Here is a 15,930-nt window from a genome sequence, read left to right as displayed (position 1 = left end):
TCAGTTATCGTTCAGTATTTCCTATAATGTTATTTCATTTTTTAGTTTGTTTTGTAGTTGTACAATCCTTTAGTGCTAATGTATCTTGAGTACTGTGTTCACTTATAGATGTCTCAGGGCACATCTTTCAACATGGCATGAGTTAGCAATGTTAATTATGATTATTGCAGTGAAGAATGACCTTTATTTTGGCGACAAGTTTACCATAATACATCCGTGGGTCTACAGATGTGGGTTATATAAGTATTAAGAGGACACAGAAGGTCTGTCATAACAGAACAGTCAGAAGTGCACTCTCTTCTGGAGGTGTGGGTTTGGGTATCACTCCTGACATACTGGCTGCCCAGTATCTCTTAAGGTAGTAGTGGAGATGTAAGGAATACAGGACTCTGGAGTTTTTAACTGGAAGTCTGTGGGTTCAAATCCTAGGTGGAGCACTACATTTGTACCTTTGTGTAAGGTATTTCACTTAGATTTGCTGCCTAGAATGCATAGAAAGCAAGATACTCAGAAATACATCCACTTTATTTAAGCAGATTTAAAACTGAAAAGGGGCAACAATTTTCTTTTTAGCACAGTTGTTTAATACTTGAAGCTTTCTTTTGGACTATTAAATTAAATATTGTATTAATTTCTAATTTTTAAATTTCAAGCTTTGCAGAAAATGCACTGAAAAAGTATGCAGTTCACTTTATCAGAAGATGCTTTCTCTGCATTGATAGAGAAAAAAATAGGAAAGGCTGGACATCTTCATCTTTCAAAGTTTTTTTATTTTCATTTAATGGGTATATACTTGTATAAGTAACTGTTAGGAGGTTATATGTAATATTTTGCAGACCCATGGTTTTACTGAACTTCATTTAGGTCAATGTGCCAGATAGTGTATACACTCCATTGTTTATAGTCAGGTCTTCTAAAAAAGGTATCCTGTTTGTCAGTCGTCTTGCACAAAGACTGGTTTTGATTTTATGTCTCTCTTTGGCAGAGCAATGCAGAAAAGTTTCAACAATGTTGAGGTGTTCTGAACTGTAAAAATGTGATTTTAAATTAAAATACATTTCACCTCTTGTGAAAAAGGAATCGCGTAATCACTGACTTACATTTACAATTGCTGGTAAGCTGCTGCATATTCATTCAGTACCACAGGAATTCATCGTCTAATAGTCTTGCAAAGAAAATGATGACAGATTTAAAATGTTGGCAAAACTATCAATGCCATGTTACCCAACGCTTATATTGTATGCAATAAACAAGATGAACAGTTTGAAAAAAAAAACTGTCCACTCTGACATAATTTCTAAGACTGTGGATAACCTAATACTTTGCAATACTGTGCTGTCATAGTAACAGTCTCCAGATTTAAGGGCGATGGAGGGAGGTTGTGAGGAAGGGTTCAGAAAGTCTTTTGAAAGCTGAGCCCTGTGCGCTGTGGAGGCAAGCAAAGGGAAGAGGAGATGCTTTGCACAGCGTGCGGTTTAGCGCTGAAACAATCAGTGGCGGTTGATAGCTCCAGCATGTGGGACCAAGCTTGAAGATCAGGGCTGTTGGGCAGAAAGGACAGACACTTCTAATTAGTGACATCCTATAAAAAAAAAAAATCAGAAGCAGATGTGAGGTGTGGTGACAGGAAGCCAGCAGCGAGTGTTAAGTGTGCTCGGGAGGTTAAAGGTCAGTGAGGCTGGGTCTCCGTTTCAGACACCTCAGACTCTGGCTCTTCCCCTCCTGCTAGAAGTATAGAGGTCTTTACCGCTGTGCTTCATTCGGTTCTCACTGTTATAGCCACACCAGATTGTTTCTGGACAGAGTGAATCGAGGTGATTTTCAAAACGTCATATTAAAGAGCACAGTTGCTTTGAATATGCACTTTTTTAGCTGGTCACAAAAGGAATTTCATAGGTCAATAGCAGAAGAACTTTCAGACATTTCTCCGGCTGCAAGTCAATTTATAGTACATCTGACACTTGGAAATAGAGTACATGGTATGTTACAACATGGTACATTTTTGGAGTAGCTCTTTAAATGCATTATGAACCTTATTTAGCTGGTGCCGGGGGGAGGGGAGGATTTGAAAACTTTATAAAATCAATGACCATAGTACACCGAAGATGATCGAAAGCTGAAATGCGTGTGGATTTTATGTATTAGAAATTCCTACTAGATGTGTAATTTGCTGAATATACATAATTGCACATGTTCTACACGATACTAGAAAATATGGCCTGGAATGTGTTAAGATCATATTGAAAAACCCCTTTTTGCATTATTTTAACTAAAGTGTTTTGATATGCTTTACATTTGAATTCTGTAGTGTACTCAAGGGTAGTGATTGGACTTAAAGTATAAAAAAGGGTTTGGCAGGCAATTAAGTGTGCCTTGTCTTGGCAAGTGCCTGTTGCTATCTTACTGCCTTTCCAAAGCAAATAAGTATTGTACTGTTGGTTCTACCTAGCCCTGTAATTCTGAGGCATTTCTGCTGCTCTTGTAGGCTTTATCACAAGAAGAGTGATGAATTCCAGCCATGAGGATATTTGTAAAAATCTGTTTTACAAGGAGATATAGCTTGTGCTGCTACAAACGTTTCTGTACAGTATATCCCTGACATCTTGCTTGGATGCAGTGCAGTAATTTATATTTAGTTCATATATTTCAGGGAATATGAATTTGTCTGCCAGCTTTTATTGCTAGGAATTTTGATTTAGACATCTTAAAGACATTAAACTTAGGGGTTTGGCTTTTTTCATAATTTTTTAATATTATGATCTTATAAGCTCAGTCAGAGAGATAAACAAAACATTTTGAACAAAACATTTAGAAACTCTAGTGAATTGAACTAAATCAACTAATAAATAGTCTCATCATCAAATGAAGAAGTGAGAAATATTATTATTCTTAATTGTTAATATTGTTTTTTCCATCACTGTTTTGTGTTTTTTTAGGATTCCATTCAAGATCGGTCAACCGAAGAAGCAAATTGTTTCAAAGACGGTAAGCAAGGAGGGCTTTGATCTCTGATGTAGTGTAACTGATCCAGGTCCTCGCCTATTTTATATCAGTGATAATAAGTGTTTGGAGATCACAGCTCCTTCACTGTCACTTACTGCCTATAGTTGGGAATGCGCAAGTCTATTTAGAAGTTCTGTAGTTTGGACTGAGTTTTGTTGAGTCAACTAAGGAATTCACAGCTTGCTGTACAGTATAAATTCAGTGCAATTGGTAGATGTCTCTGTCCTCCAGAGGGTAAAAAGACGTACTCATATCTGTTTCAAGTAATATACAACTACACAGCATTGTCTATATCTCAGAAAAAAAAATGTAACTGTACATCTGCTAGTTGGGCTTAAAGGAAATGTGCAATTGTTTATTGGATTTTAACAAGAATAAAGGGTGTATGCATGTGTTTTAAAGATTGAAATACTTCAGACTTTTTTCTGGTGGAAGAAGGTCAGTCAATTGCTAATGTACACAAAAATATGTTCCAATATTAAATTGATTACTCAAGTACAAAGGAGAGCAGGTAGTGTGTCATTTCATGTTATGAAAATTTTTATTTTATTTTATTTTCCATTTTTTATTATTTCTAAGCTCTGCTGTTCATACAATTCTCTGTATAGTTGCCATGTTAACCTGTCAAAGCTGAAGCAGAGGGAAAGGATTTTAGAAATGGGTCCCTGCTGCTTAGTTTTCAATGCAACAGACTTGTACAGACTTGCAACAGAGTATTGCCAACAGACTTGTACATTTTTATTGTTATAAGACATAAACTTTATATAACATTGACCTGCCAGTTGAGGTAGGAATGAATAACAGAATACCACAGTCTCGCAGGTGTAACTTACACATAAATGCAAAGGAAATCTTTTGAGACCCAGTTATGAGCAGTGAGCCTATGTAGGAACAACAGGATGTAGTGAGGCCATCCCATAGCAGTGCAGATTGGGGTCTTCTTTTTCGTCAACAAGAATAAGTGCTTGGGGGCTCTTATTCCCCTCCCTCATGGTGCCCAAATCAACCTGACCTCAGACCTCAGCGCCACGTGTGTCTGCTTACTGTACTTGACTGATCAGCGCAGAGCCCTTAGTGGTACCGGTTGTCATTACCTCATTAAGGTCCATTCACTGGTCTTATTTGAGCAATTTGAGCAATTTTGTCCCAATTTGGTTTTCAGTTTTTTTTTTCCTGTGACCCCTTTGGTAAGCTTTCAACTGCATCCCTAAATGCCTGTCTTATAGGGCACTTGCGGTTGAATTGTACAGGACCTGCCCCGCTGTTAGCAGCAGGGTTCTGCTTTCTGAGGCTGGAAGGGCCCAGGAATAAACAAACACAAAGGAAGGAGGGAGGAGGAGGAAGCTGGTCACTGTCGCCGGAGAGAATTCGAAACAACAGTGCCCAGTCCCCCCACACAGTGCCCCCTGCTCTCCCCTCTGTCCTACTTTTTGCTGCCTGATGTCACAGGAAACTGGGAACTCATACCGCGTGTCTCCTGTGCCACAGACAGATTACAGTGGAAGTGGTTTTTTTAGCAGTTCGCACCCACTCACTTTTGCAGCCACTGCTGTCCCACACATGGCCCAGCCATGCAGGTAGTTTAAACAGCCCTGCCAAGCGTGCAGTTCAGCGGCTAAATCCCTTTTCTCCTTTTTGTTTAAACGTTTAGAATCTGAGCCACAGTTGGCCATAGTTGGATCGCATAACCATATAAATGTTACATCTGTTGCGATGTTTACTGTCCTTGATGCATCTATGTTTACAAGACTCAAACAACCATGTGAAATGATCATTCTGCTTTGTGGAAATGTATCTGCTGACTGCTTTACTTCCTAAATGAGTAAGGGCAAGAGTCCAATCAGTTTCACTGCCCTTTTACACTACGCTTGTTCTTAATTCTTTTCCAAACTATTAGCCTTTGACAGATAGCTTAGCTGTTAGTTACAGTTTGTTGTAGAATGAAAATGAAATAACAGACACTCATTATGAAGTGATTGGCCTTGAAAAATGAATATGCTTAATCTCTTGCCTTTATTATTTTAAGATAATATTGTTACCTTTTCTTGAATGCCCACCATGTCCAGATCCATTCCAATCTATCTCAGCAGCCCACCACCCCTGACACTGAGTCGCTGTGTTTCCTTTGACCAGGTAGGGCTTGGCGGTTTCCAGCAGCTTGTCAGTCTTGACCTGCTGTCACTCCCATTGTCCTGGCAGGTGATCCGTTCTTCCTGATGGAGCGCAACACAAGCCAGTGGAACACTGGAACAGGATGCCCACATACCGGTTTCCAATTAAAATCCTCACTTCTCTAATGCCTTTTTTATTTTTTATTTTTGCAGGTTGAAAGAGACTTTGAAAGAGAATATGACAAACTCCAAAAGTAAGTTAGAGTGTTTACATCCCTAATATATGCGTACAAATGTGCCCGTGACTTTGTACATGTGTATGTGTTTCTCATATGTGTACTTGACTGAAGATGACCACTCTTGTAAGATTTACCTAAGGAACACTGATGTGGTCCAACTGCTAAGCACTAATTAGGGATTCCTAATGGCAACACTGTAAGACAAAACAATTAAGGCAAGGCATGACTTTCTTATTGTTACTTTTGGAGAAAGGTTGGAAAATCTGCAAAGGCACAGTAATCCCTGTTTCCTCTGCCATCTTTATTGATCAGTGAAGCTGTCATCGTATTGCACATTAGAAACGTATGGTTCACGACTTTGGCGTCTCCTCCTTTGCTTTCTCTCTGTCAACTTTGTGTGTCCTGAAAATTTTCTGATTGTGAGCACAAGCTGCAGTTGCTGTGATTATTCACAGTTGGCTGTTGCAAAACCTTATGGCTTGCTGTGTCTACTCAGCTGTGTGGAAAAAGGACTTTTGGGAGCCAGTACAGGCTGTCTTGACAATTCTTAAAAGAGCTTTGGCCTGCACTGTGTAAAATTGACTGGGAAATCTGCAGTGTATTGCCTGTGCCCTGGAAAACTAGTTAAAAGGGTCTTTTGGTTGCACATCTTACCCCCTTACTTCTCCTTCCCTGAAAAGGCACTGTACATATTAGTGTTGTGATCTATCAGATCCTCCTTAAAATGTTACCCCTAGGGTAAAATCTAGAAAAGCAGTTGAAAATTTTTTGTTTTATATGTAGGTTTTCACAAATGCCATGTAATGAAACACAAAAACGTTTTGTATATAATAAAGAAAGAATAATCTGGAGTTTAAATTTTTAGTGAGAAAAAATGCATAACCATGAAGTGCAAGTGACTGCTCTGGGCTTGAAAAACGTCCCCAGGTTTGTGTACAGAAAACATCTGTATCTCACAAATGGGTTGTAGATGTCCTACATATTGACTATTGAGAAAATATTGACAATTGCATCTAAAAGCTCTTGGCTTACGTAAATGCAGCTGGTAATGAAGCAAACACCATAGAGGTTTATTGTAACCTTGGTGGACCAGTAGGTGTCAGACTTCCCTCTTCTTCAGGTGAGTTTTTAAAGGACCTGAATGGTTGGACATTAGAGTTTCAATGGTAATGTTCTTATGAGTAGGGTGTTCTAGCTATATATCAATATATTCTTGCATAATCTGTCTGCCCTAAATCTGCCCCATAGTGAACCTGATGAAGTTGTTTCTCACTTCTTCACTTAATTGATTGTATAGCAAGGCTTCTGGCACATAGCTGCTCTCGCATACCACAGTGTTGAAAGAAATCAGCACCTCTTATATTCAAGTGCTTTGGGTTTCTTTGGGATGCAACATGCTATATAAATGCTAATATTAAAAACAAATTTGAATCTTAATCCCCTATTTATACAATAATAGGAAAGCTAGTTTACTGACACAGTATGTCTCTGAGTCACAGACAATTACACAGAGAAGTGGGTTTAACTTCAATGTAGAAATATGCATTGGAGGTGGGCTAACTCCTGAATATCAGAACCCCCAATTACAATTTGTTCATCAGGCATTTGCCTAGGAGCTAAACAACTTACAATTTGTTTTCCATTTAGTGAATGTTAACTGCAGTGGCAATGTAATAAGACTGCTACAAATTAAATATACAGTGTTCAGAAAATGGAGGCATTAGATTTATTAATCATTTCCCTTTTGAAGTATTATAAGAGCATAGCGGGAAGAGTACAAAGACTTATTTCGGGATCAGCATTAAGTGAAGAAAAACTTAACTGGTAGTAGTTTTAGAACTTTCAAAAATAATTGAACGTTTCCAAATGAAATCATGTTCCTATACTGATTTCAGACCCATTATGTAGTTAACAAATGTTAAGAGTCATTTTAAAAGAAAATAGTTGAATATAAATAGTGTTTTGTTCATTTTGGTGCCTGTCAGATCATTTGTTCTACATACCATTAGAAGAATAAATGTTTCAGTTTTTCATTATTGGAGAAGTAATACATGTAAAGCAGATTTAGATTTTAAACAAAGGCATCTTTTCATGTGAAAGGGATGTTGTGAAAGGTTTGTTACAGAAACCCCACCCCAGGGTGACAACAGGGCTTCTGCGAATCTGCCTGCCTGTCTGTGATATTAATGGCTGCATTTGGGCTCTTCTGACAAGACAGGCCTACAGTTTTTATATGCCTGCCCTAATGTTGCAGATACAAGTCAACAGCTTAATTCAGTGCGTTTCGGAAGATGCTTGAATGTTGCTGCCATCTCTCTCAGGATCCAGTGAGGTTTGTAGCAGGCAAAGGGGGTCATAAATAATTGGCTTGTCCAGTTTTTAGGAAAGTCTATTACTGGGATGAAGTTTTGTTAGATGTGTTAGACAAATTTGTGAATGAAGAGTTCACACTAAACCAAAGAGCAGCTGTAAGAATATGCATCATTTAGCGCCTTATTGAAACAAATGAAAGAAAGCAAATCACCTGCCAATAATAGAGGAATTCCGAAACAAAACACATTTTTTCAAGGGCTTTATGTCTTGTTCATTAGGACAATTGTTTTGTATTGAAAGAATTAAAACTTTTTCTTACTAAGAAGCATTAAAAACACAACAGATGCTATAGGTTACAATTGTCATTTGTTGTGTTTTTAATTCCTGCCTGTATAGTTTTGTAAATGTTATATTAACTTCTCTATAGCAAAGTCAAAACAGCACTTGTCTGAAAAAAATACAGAAAATCTTCCACACAATTTTTTTTTTGCAGAAAACATAATCCTGATCTTCAAATAATTACCATTAATAGAAGCAGCAAAGATAATGAGAATCCCAATCCATTGTTTTTCACATGGCATATATCCACGCCTTGTGTGTGCCAGAATTGTCATTCAGTTGTCTTCCTCGAGTTTCTTTTCAGACAGAAATGGAAAAATCCTGATGTTGGATTATCTTGTCACACCATTTTAGTCTGCTTTGTTCCTTGTCTGTGTAAATTTGTTTTAAAAGATGTTTCTGCACATCACTCAAGTGCACAGCTTTATGGATCCCATTTCAAAAAAAGTGTTTCCGGTTTAGTGTTCTTCTGTGTTTAAGTCCATATAGATATTGTTCATGTATATTCCTTGGAATATAGCTAAAGTGAAACCACTGGCTAATTTGTAAACTATATGTTTACAGAAATTGTGCATCATGTCTTTTTGTGCTTTAAATCAGTTAATTAAGCATTTTGCAACGGCAATCAAGGCTACAGTTATTTATTTTTTCATGTCAACAGGGACCTTGTTTTAGTGAGGTGGTTTAATCTTTGCAGTGTCTGAAGAGTGTCAGTTTAGGCACTCAGATCAGTCAGTGGAATGTAAGCTCTGTAGCCAGCAGACACTCTTTAAAAACTCCAGCTGGGGGGTGTGGTGATGTCTTTGCCATGCCTGGGTCACTGGCAGCCACTTGTGCTGGCTGGTATTTTTACATTTTTGTATTGCTAATTTAGGTTTTTACAAGAAAACTGTACACTGACTGACCACAGCAGTGCAGCAAAAAGCATTTTTGTTTCGTTCTTGGCTAGACGTTCCAAGCTTGTTCTGAATTCTAATTTTTTTATATTGACAGATTGGAAGATCAAACAAAGAAGCTTCACAAAGATATGAAGAAAAGTACAGAGGCTGATTTAGGTAGGCCCCTTTTGCTAAAATTGCCAAACGGCTTTATGACATTGTTTTTTCCAGGAAAAGCATGTTCAGGTGTACTATTTCATCAGCAAGCAGGAAAGTCAACAGGTGCACTTTACCCACCACTGTACAGCACCATTAAGCATAGTCGCTTGCACAATTAGCAGTACACTATTACAGCACACTACAGTACATCCACAATGTAGGTGTAAAGCTCTCTGATCCCATCCTTTGGATCTGAAAAGGATAAAGTCTTGCTCAAAAGTGAAACCTGTAGATGGAAGACCTGACAGAAAATCCGGTTCTCATGATAATTATTGTTATAATTGTATCGCAATATTTAAAAAAAACAGCTAAAAACAGCTTCAGGAGAAAACTACTTATTAAATTAATGGTGTCATTCATCTTAAGGAATACCAAAGTGATTGCAAGGTTAATTTTTAAAAGCTTTTTTGGGAACCTTTTGAGCTTTCTTTACTCCAGGAGGTTCCTGCATCCAAAGGTGAGGACTACTTGGTAAAATTATGAATACATCAGTATTTGACTTTTGCTTTGTATAATGAGGATTGCAAAATTAACATGTAAAGGCATTACAGTGAAACACTTTATTTAATGAAGATAGTCACACAGAGTGTGAGATTATCTTATAGATGGCATCCCCGTTTGTTTTAATATCAATATTTAATTGCAGCATTTTTGTTTTCTATTCAGAGTAGATAGGAGATCTGGTAACAGCCCATCAGCACTTACACGTTTGGTCTATATCTCAATGCTTGGAAGATGGATGGTGGTGGGGATTCTTTTAATTTCCTTTATTTCATGACTGAGTTTGAAAAGCCTCATCAAAGTAAATAAGCTGTCAAGTCCTTAATTTGAATTAATGAACTACATCTGTTTCACAGGTCTGTGTGACGAACCCCATGAATTGAATCTCTCATTGAGCAAAGAATGTCATTAGTTGGGTATTTATCTCATTAACCACATGCAAAAAACAGACTCAGTGGTACTCGCACTTAATTGGGGTTGCCATGTCATTTTTAACACTTCTGTGGAGGAAACGAGAAGTTTCTGAAAGGACAAAAGGATTTACATATGTCAACAAAACTTGACAACTTTCTCAGACCTTTAATAAAATCTACACTGATTTTGTTATAGTGTTTTTAGATGTGCACACATTTCACCATTGCCTGGATGTTGATTCTCAGTAATGCAAAGCATGAGCCAAAGCATGTCTTTAAGGGTGGCTATGCACACCCAGGACTATGATCAGTTGTAAATTTTTGTCTTCAAAGGTAAATATCAGGAACCAATTAAAGAGGGGTCGACATTGATGCAGGTACAAGGGGATAGTGAGCCTGTGTTTGTTCTGAAAGCAGCATGTTGACTTTGTGTGCTTTCAGCCATGTCCAAGTCTGCTGTGAAGATCTCTGCTGATCTGTTGAGTAACCCATTGTGTGAGCAGGACACAGCCTTCCAAGAGTTCATGACAGCATTGGACACAGCCATGCGCAGAATGGATGCCTTCAACCAGGAGAAGGTGAGTTTCCCTAAATGCCTAGCTGGCGAAAATGGGAAATTAAGGAGATAATTAAAATGGCAGTATGGAATAATAAGAAACAGAAATGAGACACAACGTTTCGGCTGTGGAGCTCTCTTCAGATCTTCTTCAGTATGGAATAAAGTTTAGTGAATCATCATCAGTTGTTTGTGTGTTCAGGCCCCAATATGAAGGCTGCTGATAGCTGTTTGAAAGAGGCATTTCACAGACTTGTCAGACTTGGTACTGTGTAAGTTACCTACAGTGGACCTGCTTTCAGTCCCTAGAGAGTCTTGTACTCTGCTTAAAGCTCCAGAAACTATGACGAACCACTTGGATATATGAAGGAATCTATCATCATAGGAATCCAACCATCCATTTGCCAGGAACCCTTGTAAGCAATATGTGGGGTACACCTTGGACAGGACAATAGTCCATCACAGGGCAGACACACTCACATCAGGGCCAGTTTTTCCATAAGCCAATTAACTTGCCAGTATGTCTTTGGACTGTGGGAGGAAACAGGAGAATTTGGAGGAAATCCACACGAACACCTAGAGAATAAACAAACTGGTTCTGGTGGACTATGGCTGCCGTCGCATCATCCAGGTGGATGCTGCACATTGGTGGTGGTGAAGGGGAGTCGCTATTACCTGTAAAGCGCTTTGAGTGGAGTGTCCAGAAAAGTGCTATATAAGTGTAAGCAATTATTATAATGATTATTATTCTTCCTTGGTTTCAGAATGTATAAGCATGTTGCCATACATTGTTACTCAGTTTACTTTGATTTGTGTAAACGATACCATTCTGATTTATTCATGACTCAGAAAGGACATTAAAAAGATCTAGGATCCCTGCCAAAATAGCGTTGAACAAGTAGCTTATAATGTTCTATTTTTTACACGTGCTCATAATATCATGAAAGAGACAAAGTGGGAATTGACAACAAAACCTTTGTATATTAAACTGCTGAAAGGAGAAGTCATGGTTTCGCCAAATAATAGCTTGCCAGAAGTTTTCCAAATTTAATGAATAGCAAAAAATGATTAAAGGTGTTATCATTAGTTTTTGGTTTATTTTCTGTAATCAAATCATACAGTCTTGTTTTTTTGGAGAGTTTAGGCTTTCTTGACCATGTTTGCAGCTTGCTGCCAAAGCATGCAGTTAAGACCAACAGCAGAAATGCAGCGTTTAGTTCAACTTTCTGTTCGTTGCCTGTTTATTTCATTTTCATGAAAGGAGTTTGACTTGATTAAAGGAAAATTGAAATTAAACTTGAGTTAAAAAAAAATCAGGAAGCAACCCTGACATCATGTGTGATGTCTTTGATATCTTCTGGATCAGGGCAGCAATGAATCTAAATGGTCATCGCCAAATTTAAAATTTAACTCCCAGGGGAAAAATAATAGGTGATTTTTAATTAAGAAAAAATATGAAATCTCACAGGCAGACAGTTTATAGGTTTTGGGCTAGGTTTGTTTTAAGTAAAACGTTTTTGTGGTGGAATTCTGAGTCAGTAGGAATCTGTTTCAGTTTGGCATCTGGAAGACCAGCAAATGGAAACTTGGTAACATAATCCGTACACCTACGTCTTTGTGTAAAATGAGAATATATCGAAGTAAAAGCCCCTCCTATTCTCCACTGTCTTCTGTTAAGAAATTTTGCCATTTTTTTCTTGCCCTCTGTATAGATTCTTAGGATGCTTCTTGGCCTGACTGGATCAGCACCCTCAAGGATTTTAAAGGCCTGAGCCAAATGTTCCCGAAGCCTTTTTTCTTCTAGGCTAAAAGGGTTCGGTTTTTCTGACCTCTTTGACCTAACCTGCCAGTCATACTCCTTAGCCCAGGGATTAGTGTAGTAGCTGGACTCATTTGTTTTTCTGCAAACCAATTCTGTGATGAGCAGAACTATGGAAATATAGCACTTTTCCTGATTTAAACAAAGGAAGAAGATTGTGTTTATATTCACATACTTTGATTTTATTCATAGGTTGTTTTAAATCCGTTGGTATCTATATTTTTTACTTTCACATTTTTTTATTTTTACAAAGTCTTTACTTCCTGTCTTTATCCTTTTCATCTTTTTACCAACTGACTTTTCAGTGATGTTTTGCTATTATAGCACAGTTTATCTGTCATGCTTATTATTTAAAAAAAATACTTTTCATACAGCATGGGAAATAGTTTTGGGAAAAAGCAGAAAGTAGGCGTGTAATGTAAATTGTAAATTAATAGCTTGTGTGTAAGAAATGAAATGTTACGTAATATGGTATTCATATATTATGGCATTGGTTGTCAGGCAACCCATCAAAAAGTGCCACACTGCCTCAAGGCCTGTGTAAGTATAGGAAGTCATACCATTGTGGAGTTCTAAATAAGTGGTTTTTGCTCCTTGGGCTGAAATCTCACATGCTAAGACCAAAGTTTAATGTAACGAAGGCTACTCCTGTTGACACGTTGTAGCCCGACTCCACATTTCATGCTGTGCTGTTTGTAAGACTCTGAGGCAGGGGGGTGTGGGGGGTTTGTGAAACTGCTTCTGTTGACTGTTGATGCTGTTTGTGAATCTACTGCGTTTCCTGCAGTTTAACTACACAGTACTGCTAAACTTTTCGATACTAGGGCCAGTTGTTATATAGCAACATAAAGAGAGTCAGATTCAAAAGGTAAGTAACATGATATAATATGTAACAGATATGCATGGGAAGGAATTATTGATACTAATGTCTTGCTATATTGAATTGAAGGAGTTCATAGTGATAGTGCGTTTTGTTTTTTTGTGTAAACGTATTGCTATAGTTGGTCCGGTCACCCAGAGCTGGTACTGGCCACCCTCTATTAAGTCACATTTCAAATTGGAAGGATACAAAAAGAAAAATGATTGGCAACTTCAAACGCCAAAGTTACTATTGTTCTTATTCGATGCTAGTCTGTTTTGGATTTAAGACTAAAATGTGTCCAAGATTCTGCTCAGATAGCTTGTTCAGTTGCTGCCATTCAAGCTGTCTTGTGTTTTATCTCAGCCCAGCTTTATTCTATTCTTCATCCCTATTTTCAGCTGTGCAGCAATGCACGTTTTCTCAAGTGTTTCAGGGTGAATGAAGTTATTGTTTACCACCACGCTGGCAGTTCTGGGTGTCGGTGGATTCAAAGGGCCAGAATCCTCCAACAGTTTTTCATCTGTTGGATTTCTCGTATGCACTGTTATTTTGTATGATTGTATGATTGTTAATTAGATCTCTTTATATACAGATCCTTTCAGATTTATTCATATACCAGATCAAATAGAACAAAAACATCATATAAAAGAATATACTTGAACGGGATAACTTGTCTTGCTTAAAAAAATCTACAACTGTTGGAGTGTAATTGTTATAGCATTTCACAGGGCAAAGTCTTGTTATACATAAACCACACCACGAGAGTCATACCGCTCATTATTCTTTTAACCAAAATCCAACAAAAACAAATCTTCGATAGCACTCTTCTCTTTGGAATTGCAATGGAATCATTATCAATGTTTCCTGCTTCCCAGGGTTATAATAAGAGATACAGCACACAGAAGACATTCAGTAGTCTTCCAAAGGCTGCAGGCATAAGGTCCATTGACTTACAAGTTGAGGGAAAGGACGCAAGTGGATCTTTGTGTAGTGTGTCTTCCCATCACGGACTGTGAGACAAGTGGTTTGCGAGATAGCTGTAAATCCAACGTTGAAGATCTGTGGTAAAATCTGGCTCCTTCGGGGAACCATAGTGTCACGGCCTACTATTCACGCCTGCATGATGTGGTCATTTAAAGCTGGGATGCAAGTAAAATGCTGAGGGTGAACCACAAAAAGTGGTTAGTCAAACTTGACAGATTACATCTGAATGACACCTGAAACCATATCTTATAGTCAAATAAAACAAAAATGAGCTTTTTGGACATGCTCATCCACATTATGCTTGGTGTAAAAAAGGCAAGCCTTTTGTTGAGAAAATACTCATGCCCACTATGCAATTTGGTGTTGATAGTGGGTGTTGTTTTGCATTTACAGGTCCTGGGGCCTTTGCTAATCTATGGGGGAATCATTAACTCCAAAACATACCAGGTTATTTTGGCCAGACACATAGTTCCCTCTGCCACAAACCTCAAGCTTGGATAAAAATCGACATACCAGCATGACACTACTCACAAAATCTTAATCTCCAGACCTCAGGTAAATTGAACATTTGTAATTTGAACACAATAAGACAGTTAACAAATGGAAATGGGAACCAATGGATCTAAGAGGAATCCTACTCTGTTGGGCCCCTGAGCAAGGCCCTTAACTCCAACTGCTCCAGGGGCGCCGTATAAATGGCTGACCCTGCACTCTGACCCCAAGCTTCTCTCCCTGTCTGTGTATCTCATGGAGAGCAAGCCGCGGTCTGTGAAAAGACAAATTCCTAATACAAGAAATTGTATATGGCCAATAAAGTTATCTTATCTTAAAACAATTCACCTGGTAGTGTGGTCTTATTGACCGCCATGGAAGTACCAGATCTTTCTAGCATGCTATGGCAGTTACAAAACAAACTACACAGGTGTGAATAATTTCAGACAGACAAAAATTTGCTCTGTGGAGTGCTAATAAAATTACAGTGATACTGTACTGGAAATGGCTTCAGGGTGTATGCAAGTGACACAATAGCTTTAATTTGTAGTTGAATGTAAGGTCATTCACATCACTGAGTAAACATAAGACATGGTTCCAGTTGTCTTTCGTGCTTTTTTCCTCACATGGGGAGCTGTTGGAACTGGAATTTTTGGAAAGCAGACTATGCAAACTGCAGCTTGTCCTTAAATTCTCTTGTGATGGTAAGCAGCTGGATTTCTGTAACACAGTTTGCAATTGTATACCAACATATCCCGCTTTTTAACACTTGGATGTAGATGTGGACAGGACTCTTTTTTACTAGCCTGAAGAGAACTTTCTCAAAAGGTTCGACCGGTGAGTGACTGTGGGTGAGCTCTGTTGGAGAAGTAAGAAAATATTTCTTGTTCTTGGCTTTTGATGACATCCCGGCCCCCCATAACTGCAAGACAGCCAACTGCTCTTGAATAGGTCCTAAAGTTCATTTTGGTGCTTCAGGTCTGATCTGCATCAGACACATAGCTGACACATTGCAAATGTTATTGACTGAGAGAAAACACTTTTGGAAATCTGCATTTTTTGCAACTCCACATGGACACAAAGTCGTAAGGCTAGAATAAGCACCTGGGCTGAGTGGATCATCTTTTCCATTTCAGTTAAATTTGGCGTTGGATTTCATTGAGTAGCTTCCTTTGTTGTAGATTTCCTTGCGGAAGGAGTA

The 15,930-nt window shown here is 38.3% G+C and overlaps 1 protein-coding gene across 1 annotated transcript in view; it reads left to right on the top strand.

The window, feature by feature from the left end:
* The window catches only part of bin3 (bridging integrator 3), a 64,331-nt gene that overhangs the window by 11,628 nt on the left and 36,773 nt on the right, over positions 1–15,930 (top strand). Inside the window, exons 2-5 of the mRNA XM_088624046.1 lie at positions 2,937–2,985; positions 5,328–5,368; positions 8,999–9,060; positions 10,458–10,594. Coding sequence (XP_088480172.1) covers positions 2,937–2,985; positions 5,328–5,368; positions 8,999–9,060; positions 10,458–10,594 — 289 coding nt within the window. The remainder of the gene's footprint in view (positions 1–2,936; positions 2,986–5,327; positions 5,369–8,998; positions 9,061–10,457; positions 10,595–15,930) is intronic.

The sequence above is a fragment of the Lepisosteus platostomus genome, chromosome 3 (assembly GCF_059453375.1).
Source record: "Lepisosteus platostomus isolate fLepPlt1 chromosome 3, fLepPlt1.hap1, whole genome shotgun sequence".
Taxonomy (NCBI): domain Eukaryota; kingdom Metazoa; phylum Chordata; class Actinopteri; order Semionotiformes; family Lepisosteidae; genus Lepisosteus; species Lepisosteus platostomus.
This window is presented reverse-complemented; position numbering and strand designations above follow the sequence as displayed.